General features: G+C 42.5%; 6 protein-coding genes across 6 annotated transcripts; 1 reads left to right on the top strand and 5 right to left on the bottom strand.

The window, feature by feature from the left end:
• Positions 1 to 1,022: 1,022 nt before the first annotated feature.
• Positions 1,023 to 3,385, bottom strand: LOC126747187 (zinc finger protein 468-like). Its single transcript, XM_050455688.1, has 2 exons — positions 2,820 to 3,385; positions 1,023 to 1,593 (listed from the first exon to the last, which is right to left on the bottom strand). The coding sequence occupies exons 1-2, from the start codon at positions 3,383 to 3,385 to the stop codon at positions 1,023 to 1,025; spliced, it is 1,137 nt and encodes a 378-aa protein (XP_050311645.1).
• A 7-nt stretch (positions 3,386 to 3,392) lies between these two features.
• LOC126747732 (uncharacterized) lies at positions 3,393 to 5,776 on the bottom strand. Its single transcript, XM_050456531.1, has 3 exons — positions 5,630 to 5,776; positions 4,944 to 5,520; positions 3,393 to 4,891 (listed from the first exon to the last, which is right to left on the bottom strand). Exons 2-3 carry the CDS (start codon positions 5,430 to 5,432, stop codon positions 4,481 to 4,483), a joined length of 900 nt encoding a protein of 299 aa, XP_050312488.1. The 5' UTR covers positions 5,433 to 5,520; positions 5,630 to 5,776; the 3' UTR covers positions 3,393 to 4,480.
• A 425-nt stretch (positions 5,777 to 6,201) lies between these two features.
• Positions 6,202 to 6,954, top strand: LOC126747737 (cytochrome c oxidase subunit 4 isoform 1, mitochondrial-like). Its single transcript, XM_050456537.1, has 2 exons — positions 6,202 to 6,550; positions 6,608 to 6,954. The coding sequence occupies exons 1-2, from the start codon at positions 6,249 to 6,251 to the stop codon at positions 6,900 to 6,902; spliced, it is 597 nt and encodes a 198-aa protein (XP_050312494.1). The 5' UTR covers positions 6,202 to 6,248; the 3' UTR covers positions 6,903 to 6,954.
• Positions 6,941 to 8,312, bottom strand: LOC126747731 (zinc finger protein OZF-like). The gene is made up of 2 exons (XM_050456530.1): positions 8,064 to 8,312; positions 6,941 to 8,002 (listed from the first exon to the last, which is right to left on the bottom strand). The coding sequence occupies exons 1-2, from the start codon at positions 8,072 to 8,074 to the stop codon at positions 7,075 to 7,077; spliced, it is 939 nt and encodes a 312-aa protein (XP_050312487.1). The 5' UTR covers positions 8,075 to 8,312; the 3' UTR covers positions 6,941 to 7,074.
• Positions 8,313 to 8,319: 7 nt separating this feature from the next.
• On the bottom strand, positions 8,320 to 9,090 carry LOC126747186 (oocyte zinc finger protein XlCOF15-like). Its single transcript, XM_050455687.1, has one exon. It carries the CDS (start codon positions 9,088 to 9,090, stop codon positions 8,320 to 8,322), a length of 771 nt encoding a protein of 256 aa, XP_050311644.1.
• A 710-nt stretch (positions 9,091 to 9,800) lies between these two features.
• LOC126747185 (zinc finger protein 208-like) lies at positions 9,801 to 15,584 on the bottom strand. The gene is made up of 6 exons (XM_050455686.1): positions 15,057 to 15,584; positions 14,491 to 14,987; positions 13,067 to 13,645; positions 12,726 to 13,017; positions 11,296 to 11,370; positions 9,801 to 11,219 (listed from the first exon to the last, which is right to left on the bottom strand). The coding sequence occupies exons 1-6, from the start codon at positions 15,582 to 15,584 to the stop codon at positions 9,801 to 9,803; spliced, it is 3,390 nt and encodes a 1,129-aa protein (XP_050311643.1).
• Between the last annotated feature and the right edge of the window lie 111 nt (positions 15,585 to 15,695).

Genomic DNA, 15,695 nt, shown 5'->3' with positions numbered 1-15,695 from the left:
CGAAACGGGGGGGTATACCCGAAAAATGAAAAAACCCAAACTTTGAAGGCCGATATCTCGGCTTCTATGGGAGCCATCGAGAAAATTCCAACGGTTTTGTCTTAGTTTTGTCAATTTGAATTCAACGAGACCATCCGCAAAGTCGTAGCTTTTTTGATAGCCGAGATATGGCATTTTTGATGCCCATTTTTGGCCTCAAAAACGAGGTCAAAAAGTGACAATTTCCAAATTTTCAAAATGCTTTCATTCCCTTATTTCTGATCAAATCCTGTTATAACCCGGTATTTTCGTGATGTACTTGATGAGAACAATCCGCTGGTATAGTTAGTTCGAATTCGAAAAAAAAAAAATTTCTGAAAAAAATCGAAACGGAGGGGTATACCCGAAAAATGAAAAAACCCAAACTTTGAAGGCCGATATCTCGGCTTCTATGGGAGCCATCGGGAAAATTCCAACGGTTTTGTCTTAGTTTCGTCCTTCTGAATCCAACGAGACCATCCGCAAGGTGGTAGCTTTTATGATAGCCGAGATATGGCATTTTTGATGCCCATTTTTGGGCTCAAAAACGAGGTCAAAAAGTGACAATTTTCGAATTTTCAAAGTGCTCTCATTCCCTTATTTCTGATCGAATCCTATTATAACCCGGTAGTTTCGTGATCTACTTGATGAGAACAATCCGCTGGTATAATTAGTTCGAATTCGAAAAAAAAAAAATTTCTGCAAAAAATCGAAACGATACCCGAAAAATGAAAAATCCAAAACTTTGGAGGTCGGCTTTTATCTAGGCACTAACGGGAAAATTCTGTGCGTTAGTCTGCTTGCCTGCACATATGTTACTTGATTTGTTATTCGTTGGGAAAAGTTTAGATCTGTACGTTTTTTAATTTTTATTTCAAATAACTAGTGTAATAGGTAGATAATTAGATATAAAGAATTATGTATTAATAATATATTAGTTATGTATGTAATTAGATAGTATTAAAGAACACCTTGGGATACTTATGGGATACTTGGCAAATTTATTATTGGTCGTCATCGTAATCAAGCTCCTCAACCTTAACAAAATTGAAGTCTATTGGCATTTCTTGCTCATTCTCATCTATAGGTTCTTCTTTTAAAGACTCAACTGGCTGACGAGCGTCATCACCTCTCGCTTTGTCCCTTTTTGCACCATTTTGCTTCTGCATATGTTGCGTCTTCATATGCGACTCCATGTCCAGCCTCTTGATGTCCTTCCCACAGGCCCAACACTCCATGAGGCACCTTTTGTGGATCATTTTGTGGGTGCGATAGTCGGACCTGGTGAAGAAGACTTTTCCGCATAGTCCGCAGGGAAACTGTAGCTCCTTGGTGTGTATATTCTGATGCATGAACAGCAGATATTTGCTGTGAAAAATCTTGTGACACACCTCGCATTTCGGTTTTTTTTCTATAAGGTTCGGAACGCTGGAGCTTTCGGAGTAGCGGTTCTTGAAGATGTTTTCGAGGAAAAACGAGGCGAAACTGTCTCCGTCTTGCTGCCGTGGTTCGTCTGCTTTATTTTTGATCGGCTCTTTTATGACTACAAGCTCTTCTTTGATGGTAGGTAGTGATCTAAAATGAGTATGTGTAAGTAGGGTCGCGTGGACATCTTAAGATGTCAAAGGAGGAACTCTAAATAAAATGCACATCTCATTAAAAATCCATTTAAAATATAAAACTATTGATTTCTTTAAATGTTTATAGCAAACGAACAAAACCGACGCGGTTATTTTTATTGCGAAATTGTCTTCTTTGCAAAATGATTTGTGTATTGCAAAATACGTGATGGAGGAGATACGTGAAGGTAGGTTTTGTAAAACGAACGATAATATTTTCCGTTTAAATAATCTTTCAATGCATTGGCGTTGTAAATAATAATTAAAATGGCTCCTCGTGGTAAAGCTGCTTCTGACGAAATAAGACAAGTGAGTAGTCGAAATATGGTAACTAAGTCGTAAATGGTACAAAACAACTGGATCTACTGTTCAAAAAACCCAAATTTGAAGCTGACTGCGTTATTCTAACATCAACTAAAAGAAACGGATTATCAAGGGAAATCGGTGTGCTAATTATAATGAATTGAACTGCTATAACAGTAACTAACGTCCATCAACGTGTTAACACCGTGGCTGTTCCAATAAGATTTTGAGGCTTGAAAAAAAGACACCAACATAGTGTCGAAACATTGCCAAAAAAATAAATAATTGGATAAAAACTATAGGCCTTGTCCTTTTTTCTTGCAGCTTACCCAATACAGTTCGTCAGCTTATCAACCCCTATGGGTAAGATGATGAATATACAGTGTGTCCTAGGATGAGTGAATTTATACGTAAAAATTACAAAAAGTTTTGGGGTTAAAATTTGATGCCAAACGGTCAAATTTCAACCCCAACACTTTTTATAATTTCTACGTATAAATTCGCTCATCCTGGGACACACTGTATGACAAAAATGTGTTTAGCTATAGAGCTATGACATTTTGTAGGTCGATTACTAAGTAGTCTTTATAATGCCAATAAATAAATATTTTTAGTTTGGAAAAAGAACTGTATTCTGCATGTTACCCTCGTTTGCTTTATGTCGTATTTTGGGCTAATAATAAATAAAAAAATCGTACGTTATCAGAAATACATTTTAGTTTTTAATACGTTTCCGCTAATATGACAAATTTCCTAAAAAAAAACGCAATTTTGATAGTCGGGTCATCTTTACTGAAACAGGTCTCGTAACTAGCTTAATAAATTTTATTTCTAAGGCATTTCTTCGCGTGTATGTCCAAGAAGACCTCGTGGGTGAACTTCTTGCGGCACCAGTCGCACTCGACCGTTTCCGCCCCGCGGTGTTCACTCGCAGCGTGTCTCCTCAAGCTCGTCAGGTTCAAGAAGGTTTTCCCGCAGATTTCGCACTGATGCCTCATCTCGTTGACGTGCTTGTTCAGGTGATTATCCAGCCTCGCCACCTGCCTGTACGTCTTACCGCAGGTGTGACACTCTAGGGGCTCTTTAAAGTTCTCCGCGTAGCCCCTGATGAGGTTTTTTATTAAATTTTCTTTGCCGCACACCTTGCACAGGTACTTCTTGTCCCGCTGGGCGGCCATCAGCAGTTTTTGGGAGACAACCGCCGAGCAGTACTCGCATTTGTACTCTTTATTGTCGATGTGCTCCAGGATGTGCTTCCTTAGTCTCGACTTTGTTAAGAAGCTTTTTTTGCAATATCCGCACCTGAGTCGCTCCCTTTTTTCTGTGAATGCCGAGGGGTCAACTGGATCAGGTACTTCTTCTTTAATGTAAGCATTTACTTCTTCTTGCTTGATTGTTACAGGCCAGTCTTCTTGAAAAAAGTCAATTTCTGGTTTAATAAACATCTGCAGGCTAAAAGATATATTTTATTTATTTCTTGGAATAAATTGAATGGAATTATTGTCTTGGACAAGGAAGAATGTAAGAAAACATTACATTTTTTGGATATCAATAATTTATTTGTTTTTACAATGAATCTTTCAAATGATGAGTCCCAAAAATACGAAACTTTCAGGGCTAAACCACATATTAAGCTACTGCTCGAGTAAATTTCAATTTATTAGCTTAATATATGTGTCAAAGTGCTAAAATATAAATTAAAAGAAAAAAATTAAAATTTCAAGATTTTTCGAAAGGGGGTACCCTTGGAAAAATCTTCCAAAAATGGTTTTATTTTTTTATGGGAAAAACTGTCGGTCCGAGAAAGAAACTGTTTAAATAAAAGTTATTGGGTCTTAAGAGAGCTACTATTTGCAAATTATTTTGAGCGTCTATATACCTCCATTTTCCAGAAATTTTCAAAAAACTGATTTTCATATTTTCCCAATTTTCTCGAAAACTATGGAGAAAATTAATGTTTTTATTATTGCGATAATTTCTACGAAAAAGTACCTTAAAAAAAGCTAGAATACCTTTTTCTCCTAAATCGCGTAATAAAAGAGCTGCGAAGAATTTTTGAAAAACTGGTCATTTTTTGAGCCAAAAAACTTTAAAAAAAATTTTTTCTTTTACACTCAAAAAAAATTTATCATAAGGTGAAGCATTAAAATAGCAACACAAAATCCTAATAAAACTTTTTTATACATGCAACAATAACCTTACAAAAATAAATTAAGTTGTAACGAGGCGAAAAAATAAACTCGAAGTCAAATTGTCACAAATGTAGCGTCTATTAGTAAGGTTACGCGTTTCGCCTTGCGGCATCATCAGACCTAAAATAAACATTAAAAATATGCACCTATGATTAGACACTCATTTTATATTTTTTCTGGTAGGCGCTACAATTGGGAGACTTTGACTTCGAGTTTATTTTTCCGCCTTATTATTAAAGTCTCTTTGAGAATAATGGATGATTTTTCTAAATTAAGTCCTTTCAATTCATTCCCCCCTCCAGGAAAAAAGACACCGAAAACTTCCAAGAAACTCTTAATCCAATGGAACTAAAAGAACTGATCGGTCTTTTCCAGGAGGGCCTTGGTGCTCCTGAAGGAATGCGCGTTAAACTTCTCCGGTTCGGGCAATTTTAAAAATCTAGCCACCAAACTGGGTATCTTGGCTATGGTGTTCGTGCCCACCACACTAATACCGCAGACTCCGTCGCTGTAGGTCACAAAGAACCGGTTGTGCCTTTTCATAACCACCGGACGGAGATTGATGTACTTCCGAACGATCTCCCTGCAGTCCAGTACCTCTGGATGCGCGGAGTCCACCGTGAAGGTCCTGTAAAGGTTCGACTTCGGATCGGAGATTTTGACGAGCAGGACAGCTCCGAGGTCCTGGATGTCCTCCACTGTTAGCTTGGCCAACTCGTCTCGTCTACAGCCTCCGCAGACTCCTAGGATCAGTGCCACCTAAAATATTTCTCATTATAGACGATTCTTTGTATTTGAAGCCGCTGCAGACCTTGTATAAAAGGTAATCTTCGTCGGGGGCCAGTTTGAGGAACTTGTGCACCTCTTCTTTAGTGAATGCTTTGGCCCTATCGGCCACATACCCTTTGCTTTTCTCCCTTAGGAGCTTATGGACCTTCTTGAAGTTTCCTATGTCGATGCTGTGCCTGTTCAGCATGATAGATTTAATCATGTAGTAACTGGCCCATAAGGTGGAAGCTTTGGCCACTCTGGCTTTATTAGTGAAGTACTCTATCAGAGATTCTTCACATATGGTCGAATGGGTGCTACTCATAAGCCACTCGATGAAGTCGAGGTAAGTTCTTTCGTTTTTCTCTTTGTTTTTCTTTCGAGAGATTGAGGACTTTTCCAAGGGCTGTCCTTGGGAGTCGAGAAGGGGCAGTTCCTCCTTCGGTTCCAATTTAATGATGGGCACCACGTTCAAGTCTGCGTCCCGAGGAGGCTCGTTTAAGCCCAAAAACTCGAAACATCCAGGGATCATAATAGGCGAGGAACGCTCATCATGCGGCCTTCTTTTTGCTTTTTTTAAATTATGACTTACGTTATTCTTTGACTCAGGACCGGATTTCCTACAAACACATGGAATTAATAAAATATTACCACCATTAGTTTAACTAGAAAAATTAAACACTTGACAATGAGGCGAAACGTTTAATTTAAAGCTATAACATCACATACACCGCGTATAAATTATTTCTTGCACTTCCGGCCTAACTTCCGCCTGTGGCTCTGCTGATCTTCGGCACCCTTTTCACCACCCCCAGGAGCCACTTCGGGGGGCTTCGTCTCCAGCTTTTGCACCCTCAGGTAGACTTCGCTCCCTACCAGTAAATAGGGCGGAAATTCGGGTAGAATCGGGGCCAGCCAGGGCACCAGAGGCCCCTCCACCTTCGAATCGGTATTGATTAGCAAGTTATTCAACGAGGGAAGCGGTTCTCCGGGTTCGGTCTTGATTGGAACCTCCGGCTCTGGCTCCTCGATTAAATCGTACGTTGGTTCCTGTTTTATAGCAATATGGTAGAGCTGCTGGTGCTCTTGCAACTCTTTTTCGGAAGAGAACGAGAGGTTACAACAGGTTTGCCTAAAAAATTTTTGGGGTTCAGTTGCGAGTAACTGGGGAGACTTATCAAGGTGAAACTTTCATGGAAAATAGGTAACGGATCAGGCTAAAGCTGAAAGAAGTTTAAACTTTTTCGCTCAAAGGGCCTTCAAGATATCCAGCTATTTCAGTTACTATGGTGCCCAAACACGTCAATCGATCAATCAATCAAGGTGACAGATCATAATTTTGAAAAAGATGTTGCGCAGACCTCTTTCGAGCCTTTTAAGGCCTAACAGCCAAATAAATAAAGCATTTCCAGGCATTTTCCAGCTAAGGGCCAACTTCATCAGCATGGGAGAACACGAGAAGTTTTTAATCGGTAAGCGCGAGGTGGTGGGCTACGGACACAACGGCCATAAGAATTACGCTGACCGCGTCGACTTCCCTTTTCCGGCCATAAGGTTCTTGAAACCGACCGCTGAGATAGAGGCCATTAGGCAAAAAGAGAAGGGAGACTGGAACGAGCTTACTTGCGAGGAAAAGAAGGCTCTTTATAGGTAAGACTGATGAGTTCTCAGCGAAAGCTTTGGTTATTCTTTCTATCTATAATCCAGGTACTCTTTTTGCCAAACATACTCGGAAATGAAATGTGCCCTTCAAGGCGAATGGAAGGCTGTTTTAGGCACAGTGTGCTTACTAATAGCTCCGGCCTTCTGGATCATGTACTTCTTCAGACTGACCATATACCGGCACCGCCCCATGCCGCAGGGCTTTGACGATGACTGTAGGGAGTACATCTTCAGGCGGTGGCTCGACATGAAGGTCAACCCTATCCAGGGTCTCGCCTCCAAGTGGGATTATGAGAAGGACGACTGGAAGAATCCCAATGACAGATGGAGAACCAATTAAGTTAAGCATTGTAAACTTTTAAATAATAAAAACCCATATTTAGTCTTTAAAATTTATTATAAAAATATAACAATGTACACAATGATAAAAAAAGAACGGGGTCCGGTAAAGTTAAAGGGACGTCTAAAAACCGGGTTTTTAGACGTGCCTTTAACTTTGCCAAAAAAAACGATTAAACCACATCATCGACCTTGTGGGTGCTCCTCATGTGTTGCCTCAAGGCATTGCTAGTGATACAGCCTTTACCGCACAAGCTGCAACAGAAAGGTCTTTCGCCACTGTGCAGCCTCAGGTGGGCCTTGAGGCTGTGACTCTGGATAAAAGCCTTCTCACACATGGTGCACTTGTAAGGCCGCTCCCCGGTGTGTCTTCGCACGTGCAACCTTAAGGTCGTGGAGTTAGCGAAACCGGTTCCGCAGAATTCACACTTGTGCGGCTTGAGACCCTGATGGATGTTCATGTGGTCAGCGAGGCCGCTCTTGGAGTACAACTTTTTGCCGCAGAGGTCGCACACGAACCGGTTGTCCATGTTGTGCTTCTTCGCCATATGGATCTTTAGGTACTTTTGGTCGAGGAACTCCTGGCCGCACTCCTCGCATTTCACTTTCAGACGGGTTTTGTATTCCGCCCGGTGTTTTTCTATGTGGTTCTTCAGGGAGCCCTTGTCGTAACACGGCCTGAAGCATATGCCGCAAATAAACTCGGATTTGCCGGAGTGTTTGGAGTTTATGTGCAACCTGAGGCTGTTCTGGCCGAAGAAGCCTTTGCCACACGTGTCGCATTTGATGCTGTAAAGTTTCATGTGTCTCTTCGTGTGCGCGATCAGGCCTTGTTTACTGTAGAGTGTCTTGTGGCAAATGTCACACCCGAAGGCCTCCCTGTTCGGAGCCTTAGGGCTCCGTTGGTGTTTCGCCAAGTGTTGCTCGAGTTTCTCGCGGAATTTGTATGTTTTATGGCACTCGGAGCACTCGAAAGGCGACGCGTCCTTATGGACGGTTTTCAAGTGATAGAGAAGCTGATACTTCTTGGCGAATGTTTTTGAACAGTGATCGCACGTGAGATGGAGGACCTCTTCTGTCTTGATTTTTAATAAATTGTGCCTAAAATTGGGTAAGGTTAATTGAATTGACTCAGGCATACCCGCAAATCATAAACCTTTACCATTTTACCATTATTTGCCCAACTTCCTGACTTTGTAAGGGAGAACCAAGCCCAGAAACTTCTAAATAGAGCGATGCCCCATGTATCTAATGCTGCCACTTCTAATTCTGCATCTATATTAGTTTTTACAGGAACATCGGATAAAGCACGTCTCTTGAGGCTCCTTAGGGAACGCGTAGACAAACAACGATTTATAAATAAATAAAAAATATAATTTAAAAAACCCTTATAAACTAAAATACAATTCCAGGGCACCCTAATCTCCCATAGCACCTCTGATCGCCTCCATATTCCTGTTGCAGCTGTTCAGGTGGAGCTTGAGGTGCTCCCTCCTCCTAAAGGTTTTATCACAGTTGGGACAAACGAAGGGCTTGACATCTGTGTGAGTGGCCAAATGCCTCCTCAAAGCCTCTTTCCTCTTAAAGCGATTGCCGCACTTCTCACAAGAAAATGGACGGTCATTGGAGTGCGATCGCTCGTGCTGAGTCAAAAAGGCTCTCACCCTAAAGGACTTAGAGCACATCTTGCAGCTGTAAGGCTTCAATCCGCTGTGACCTTTGGTGTGCAACAACCAAGACTGCCTATGCGAGAAGTCTTTGCCGCAGATGTCGCACACGAATCGGTCGGTCAGTTTGACCGGTTTGCTTCCCGAATGCTTCTCCTGGATGTGCCTCTGGAGCGCCTCCACCGTGGACAAGACCCTTTTGCAGATGATGCAATAATTCGAGGGTACGTCGCCGTCGATCAGTGGCCGATGGCTGTTGATCTGATGCTTGTCCAGGCTGGACTTGAATATGAAAACCCTGCGGCACACTATGCAAGAGTACGGGTCCATTTTCTTATGGTGGAACCTGATGTGCTCTTGCAGGTGCCTCTTGGCGGTGTAGGTGCTGCCGCACTCCTCGCACCTGAATATTTTCAACTGAAGGTGCTTGGTGAGGAGGTGCGCCTTGAGGCAGTGCGAGAGGGAACCTTTGTAGGTGCAAAAGGGACAGCAGAGGCGATGCTCTTCGTCGTGATCAGACATGTGCACTCCCAAGACGAAGGGGTTAGCGAACACCGCATGGCAGACGTTGCAAGTTTCTTCGTGGGACTTCAGGTGCTCTTGGAGCTTATCTGCCGAAAGATGAGCCTCGCAAAAAGAGCATTTGCCTTCCTCAAAGAGTTTCCTGGATAAAAGTTTATGGAGGTACGTGTGGATCTCAAAATGTTTTTGGGAGGTGATGGTTTTGTCACATTGTCGGCACTGGACTGGGTTGTCGGGATTTATATTCGGGGGTTTTCGATGCACTAGTTTCTTCGACGACTTCCGCTTGGAGGTGAATTTGTATTTGTGCCGGATTGAGTGATCCAGCTCAATTATCATGCTAAAAATGTAAGAGGCCCAGTTAGTCATGTGAGTCTCAGTAGAGAAGTTTTATTTGCCAGATCCAGAATCTGGCTCCTCTGCATAAGTCTTGGACTCCTATGAGAGAGGAAAGATTCCCATAAAAACTACAAATTTACGTTCACATACATACATGTATTCAAAAATCACACATTTAAATTATGCAGGAGAGAATAAATAAAATACTTCTTTTATTATAAAATATTTAAATGTTAAAGCCTTATTTGAACTGGACTCTCAGGCGCAAGTCCCAAACATACCAAAAAACAACCTTCAAGATCTCTTGGATGCCATCCTGAAGCATGTGGAGTTGCTCCAGGATAGTCTAGACAACTTTTAAATAAATCTCTTTAGGCGGTACCTCCGAAGGTGCTGGAAAACAGCTCCCCAGGAGGCCTCTCGGGCCTAGAACACTTCTTCATATGACCCCTCTGAGTGTCTTTGTTAGCAAACTCTTTGCCGCAAAACGAGCAGTTGAAACTCGCTTTGGGGTTGGTACCGTGGATCACCAGGTGCCTTCTGAGGTGCTTCCAGGTCTTGTAGCTCTGACCGCAGCTCTCGCAGGAAAACGGCCTGGAGTCGGTGTGCGAGACCTCGTGGGCCAACCGTTTGGAGTTGATCACGAATGATTTGGGACAGAAGGAGCACTTGTAAGGCTTGTCTCCCGCATGCTCCCTGAGGTGCAGTTTAAAGGTCTTGAAAAACCTGAACTCTTTGCCACAAAGATCGCAGATGAAGTGACCTTGGCGCTCGACCCTCGGCGAGGGGATGCAACGTTTCATCTCCAAGTGTTTCTCCAAGGAGGAGGGTTTCTTGAAGGTCATCTTGCACAAGGTGCAATAGTTGGACGGCAGCTCGCTCTCGTCCACAACCCGGTGCTTGTTTATTTGGTGGATTCTCATGCTGGATTGTAGAGTGAAGGTGCTGCCACAGACTATACACTTGGAGGGTTCCTTTTTTAGGTGAACCACCCGGATGTGGTCCTCCAGCATCGTTTTCGAGAGGTAGGAGGAGCCGCAGTACTCGCACTGGCTGGTCTTGGGACGTTCTTTTTGGTGGGTTTGTCTGATGTGCCTCGCCAGTCTGCTCTTGCATCTGGTTTTGAACTCGTGGTTGCATATTGGACAACTTATGAAGTCTTCCGGGTTGTGCTCGGCCATGTGAAGGCCCATCAGAAGGGCTTTTTTGAATTTTTGAGAGCAAACCGGGCAAGTGAAGGTGTGGACCTCCACGTGCTCCAGGATTTGGTCTTTCGTTTCGAACTCGCTCAGGCAAGTGTCGCAGGTGTAAGTCTCCTTGACCGCATTGAATTTGTAGAGGGACTCGAGCCTTTCTGCTTTATGGACCTTTTTGTGGTTCTTCAGGTCTTTTGCTGTGGTGAACTCCTTGTTGCAGACCTTGCATACTCGTTGGGCGTTCGTTCTCCTGCGCACATCCTTAAGGCAAGACTTCTTTTTAGGTTTCTCTTCTTCCTCGTCCTCTTCACTTTCTACAAAGTCACTAGAAACTTTGTAGTCCTCGTCGTTTTCTTCTACTTTAACCACAAAGTGGTTGCTGCTGATGTGTTTCTTTAACAGAGCAGGCAATTTTCCAGAGAAATCACAGGAGGGACAGAAGATTCTTTCGGAGTCGTCGTGCTCCGCCATATGGAGCCCCAGCAAGAAAATATTTTCGAATTTTAATAGACAAGTGTTGCAACTGGTGGCATGTTCTGTTAAATGAACTTTAATGGCACTTTCACTCGATGACGTGGTAGAGCAAAAGTTACACTTGAATATATTCTTAAGTTTATCAGTGGTGAAGTAGGAGTTTTGGTTGTGGAAATGCTTGTGCAGGCTCGCCTGCCTTTGAGTTTTGGACATTTTGTTGCATTGTATGCAGACGTAGCGCTGATACTTTCCCGATCTGGTACGTTTGGTCCTAAAATATTCGTAAATTAGTAGGAGCAGTGCGAAGGATGTGCTGAGCAGGAGCAATAAAACCCAACCATTCAAACTTAAAGGATTTTATTCTGTATGGCAATATGAAACTTAAAATCTAAGGAAAGAGATTAAATAAAAGATCCCTTCTAATCTATAAATAAGTCTTTCCAGGTTCCGCCTCCAACAAGCTCAGATCCCAGTAAACACACTGAAGGTGAATGACGTCAATTTTATGGAATCTATGATGGAAAAACTATGCCAGAAATTACGTGACATTTATGAAGTTATTTATGCCATCAACCAATGACGTAATTTTACGTCACAATTATGTCGAAAGGTTACTATTTTTTCAACGCGTAAAAATAAACAATTAATTTTTTTACATTTATTTTTTAAACAAATTAAAGGCTTTTCATACTTAATTTTTAACTACAAAAGTATGTATTATCAGTATTGAATTTGCCAATTATACTAACTTTATTAGGTGTTTAAATAAATATAATTAATACATAAAAATGTGATTTAAATTTAATACCTTTCCTGTTTAAATATACCGCCTCAATAATGCTTATTATATTTTATTCAATGATTGTTTGGCATGATTGGCGTTACCAATAATACTTTTGCAGACTTTGTTATTTGCTTATTACATTCCTGTTCTATTTTACATTATCGTTTTGCTAGTAAGCTAGTAACCAAAAATTTTGTTAAATATCAGTGTTGGTCATACAAAAGTTGAAAGTCATCGTCATTACGTCATTTTAGAAAAAATGGATCTTTGGATACTTCGGAGAATGTTGTACAATCTACTAGTTTTGTCTTAATAAAATTTGTGATTTCACGAATTTATACTGAGTAGTATTAAAAAATTACTTTTATTAAATGCAATAAAAGACTATTAAGTAAAATATTTTATTTATTTTCACCGTATTTTAAAAGCCTTATTTCGTACGTCATATTAACGTCATTTTATGGTCCTTTTGACGTTAAAGATGTCGCAAATAAGACGTCGGCAGCTGTCGTCTATGGGATGTGACATTATCACGTCAATATAAAGTCATATTGACGTCATATTTCTCGTCAAATGACGTCGATTGTGTCCAATTATTCACGTCATTCTGTTTACTGGGATCCTAAGCCTTTTCATTCGGCACAGCAATACAGCACGTTTTTCTTATGCATATTCAAAGAACTCCTGGTGCTAAACCTGGTTTCGCACAAATTACAAACGTAAGGCTTCTCCCCAGTGTGGATCCTCAGATGGATCCTCAGAGGACCCCTTTGGCTGAAACTCTTACCGCAGTACTCACAGTAGTAAGGCCTCTCCCCACTATGCGACCTTTCGTGGCTCACCAAATAGTCCCTTTTGGTGAAACACTTACCGCAGCACGTGCAAGCGTAAGGTTTGTATCCGGTGTGGACTCTCTCGTGGACCACTAGTTTGCTGCGAGTGGCAAACCCTTTGCCGCACGTGTCACAGAGATGCTTCTTCTCGTGAGGGCCTTTTTTCAAGTGGATCTCTTTGAGGTGCTTCTCCAATGATTCTGGTTTACTGTACCGTTTGCTGCATACTGGACACTGGTTCGGGAGGAGGGTGCCTTCTATGTTTACCCGATGGTTTCTGATCTGGTGGGTGGTCAGGTACCTAAAATGTCGAATTGGATCCGTGTCGCGACTCTGGAGTCCTAACTTACCTGCTATAAGTGAAACTCTTACCACACACGATACATGCAAAAGGTCTCGCCCCCAAATGCTCATTCGCGTGCTCCTTAAAGAGCAACTGATCGTTAAACCCCTTGCCGCATGTGGGACAAAAGTAAAGGAATTTTTTCAAGTGGACCCCGTTGATGTGCGTGTGCAACGTGCTCTTTTTCAGAGTCTGGAAAGGGCACAAGGAGCAGCTCATGCGTCCCTCTGGATCGTGCTTTCCAGAGTGCCGGGCCACCTGCAACAGGGTCTGGAACGTCTTTGGACACTGGGAGCAGCAGTACTCATTCTCGTGGAAATCTTTCACGTGCTGCTTCACTTCGAGTTCCTTCTGGAATTCTGCAGAGCAGGTGCAACATATGTAAAGGTCCTGCAGGGTGTCCAGTTTGTACGTGTGCTCCGGCAGTTCAATGACGTTTTTGTGCAGTTTTCTGTGCTGTTTTAGCTGCGTTATGGTCGAGAAGGTTTCTGGGCATTTTTTGCATTTTATTTCGTTTTTGTTTTCTTCGTCTGTAGTTGATTCGTCCTTGATCTGCAGCTCCTCCTGGTTGATACTGGTTGGGAAACTAGAAAAATGGGTGGCTTTAGGTCAGGTACTGAGGGGAGAATTGGGATCTGTAGTCATCCTTTTATTTACAAGATAAACGAAAAATTGTCAAATTATAAGCTTTATTGGTTTCCTTACATGGTTTTTCATATAATGGTCATAATTTCTGTTATTTACAATAAATATTAATTTAATTCAATTTTCTCCCAGAAGCTCAAATTGAGATTTGCAGAGCACTGGAATGGTTTAATCTAGAATCCCTAAAAGTGATTTCCTCTACTCCTCAAGGAACCCAGTGGTCAAAATTATTTCCAAGGCAACCTAGACGTAACCCAATCAAAGATGAAGAGGAGCCCTTAGAGAATTAAAGAAGTGTCTTTCCCATTTTTCCAGGAATAAAAGACTTCATCAGTAATTTTTTCTGCCTAAGGACTCTCTGCTTTCCTGCCTAAGGTTGATTCTTAAAAAAAGCTCACGGATACAACCTTTGCTCTTGCCTTATGACCTTGGAAGCCGAACAATTGACTTTCAAAGAAAACTAGACAAACCATGACGAATTTAAAGACCATTTTACTAACAGATCCTGAAGCCATCCACAGGAAACCTTATCAGAAACCTTTGTAATCAGTACTGCAATTGCAATTCTTCTTATGGAGTTTCAAGCCCTGATTGGTGGTAAACCCTTTATGACACAACTCGCACACGTAAGGTCTCTCGCCAGTATGAGTCCGAATATGGACCTTAAACGGGGCAGATTGCCTAAAAGCCTTCCCGCAGTACTCGCAACTATAAGGCCTCTCCCCGGTATGTATCCGTTCGTGGCAGTTCCTCTCTCCAGACTTGGAGAAGTGCTTGTCGCAATACCGGCAGGGATAAGGCTTCACTCCCGTGTGGACCCTCTGGTGCACCACCAATTTGTTCTTCTTAACGAATCCCATGCCGCAAATGTCGCACAGATGGATTTTCTCCTTGGGAGGCTTGGGGGTGCCGTGGCATTGTAACACGTGCCTCTCCAGGGAGGCGACGGTGACAAAACGGTGCCTACAGAAGGTGCACTCGGTGGCGTGGGACTTGCCGAGGATCTCCACCCGGTGGGCCTTCAGCTGGTGGGTCACCACCGACTTGGAGTAAGTGAATCCGGCGTTACAGACCACGCAAACGAACGGTTTGATGCCCTTGTGCACGTTCTGGTGCTCTCGGCACAAGGTTTTACTGTGGAACCCGCGACCGCACTCGGGACAGTTGTACATGTACCGTTTTTGGTGTTTGATTGCCACGTGTTTCATAAAATGGGAGGCCTTGGAGAATTGTTGGTCGGGACAGAGCGGGCAGCTGAATTGGCCGTCGTCGCTATGGGTGGTCTGCAAAGAAGGCCCCGATTAACCAATGGATCGTGCTCTGGTCCAAGTTGGCCAGAGACTCCGACTTACCTTGATGTGACTCCCCAGTTGGAACAATGTCTGAAACTTCTCCTCGCAAAACCTACAATCGAATATCTCCGAGTGGCCTTTGACGTGCTTCTTGGCCTCCTCCTCGTCTTTGAATTCTGCTGAGCAAGTGTTGCACACGTAGAGCTCTTGGATGTCGTCGAAGCTGTAGTAGTGATACTCCACGTACTCTTTTGGCAAGTGCTCCTTTCTATGAATCTGTAGCTCCCTGACGGTGGGGAAGGTTAAAGGGCACTTTTTGCAGAAGTATATCCTCTTGCCATTTTCCGTCTTGGTGATCCAATCCGTCGTTTCGTTCGGGTTGCAATCTTTACTCATATGTTTATTCAAGTTGAACTTGCTGGTGAACAGTTTGGAGCACTTATGACAAGGGTACAGGGTTCTCCTAAGAGACATCAACGGTTTCTCCTCCGGTTCTTCCTTCAAATCGTCTGGTTGTGTGAAGTCTGGATCGTCATAGTTCAAATCGTCATCGGATTCCTTTAGGATTATGTTTAGAAATTCACTCATTTTGTTACTTTCCCGGGAGGTGTTCCTTAGGGTCATTTTATGGCTAAAATGTGAGGCTGTATTAGTTAAGACTGGATGATTTTTTATCCAGGTTTGAGCAGGAAAATGGAA

Source organism: Anthonomus grandis, chromosome 19 (assembly GCF_022605725.1).
Source record: "Anthonomus grandis grandis chromosome 19, icAntGran1.3, whole genome shotgun sequence".
In the NCBI taxonomy this organism is placed as follows: domain Eukaryota; kingdom Metazoa; phylum Arthropoda; class Insecta; order Coleoptera; family Curculionidae; genus Anthonomus; species Anthonomus grandis.
This window is presented reverse-complemented; position numbering and strand designations above follow the sequence as displayed.

Excerpts from the sequence above, each read along its gene's own strand:
- LOC126747187 (XM_050455688.1), bottom strand. The coding sequence starts at position 3,385 with ATGTTTATTAAACCAGAAATTGACTTTTTTCAAGAAGACTGGCCTGTA. Across the intron at positions 1,594-2,819 it reads TGCGACTGGTGCCGCAAGAA|ATCACTACCTACCATCAAAG; the intron begins GTTCACCCACGA and ends TACTCATTTTAG.
- LOC126747732 (XM_050456531.1), bottom strand. The coding sequence starts at position 5,432 with ATGATCCCTGGATGTTTCGAGTTTTTGGGCTTAAACGAGCCTCCTCGG. Across the intron at positions 4,892-4,943 it reads AAGATTACCTTTTATACAAG|GTGGCACTGATCCTAGGAGT; the intron begins GTCTGCAGCGGC and ends GAAATATTTTAG.
- LOC126747737 (XM_050456537.1), top strand. The coding sequence starts at position 6,249 with ATGTTGCGCAGACCTCTTTCGAGCCTTTTAAGGCCTAACAGCCAAATA. Across the intron at positions 6,551-6,607 it reads GAAAAGAAGGCTCTTTATAG|GTACTCTTTTTGCCAAACAT; the intron begins GTAAGACTGATG and ends TCTATAATCCAG.
- LOC126747186 (XM_050455687.1), bottom strand. The coding sequence starts at position 9,090 with ATGTCTGATCACGACGAAGAGCATCGCCTCTGCTGTCCCTTTTGCACC.
- LOC126747185 (XM_050455686.1), bottom strand. The coding sequence starts at position 15,584 with ATGAGTGAATTTCTAAACATAATCCTAAAGGAATCCGATGACGATTTG. Across the intron at positions 14,988-15,056 it reads AACTGGGGAGTCACATCAAG|ACCACCCATAGCGACGACGG; the intron begins GTAAGTCGGAGT and ends CCTTCTTTGCAG. Across the intron at positions 13,018-13,066 it reads AAGAGTTTCACTTATAGCAG|GTACCTGACCACCCACCAGA; the intron begins GTAAGTTAGGAC and ends TCGACATTTTAG.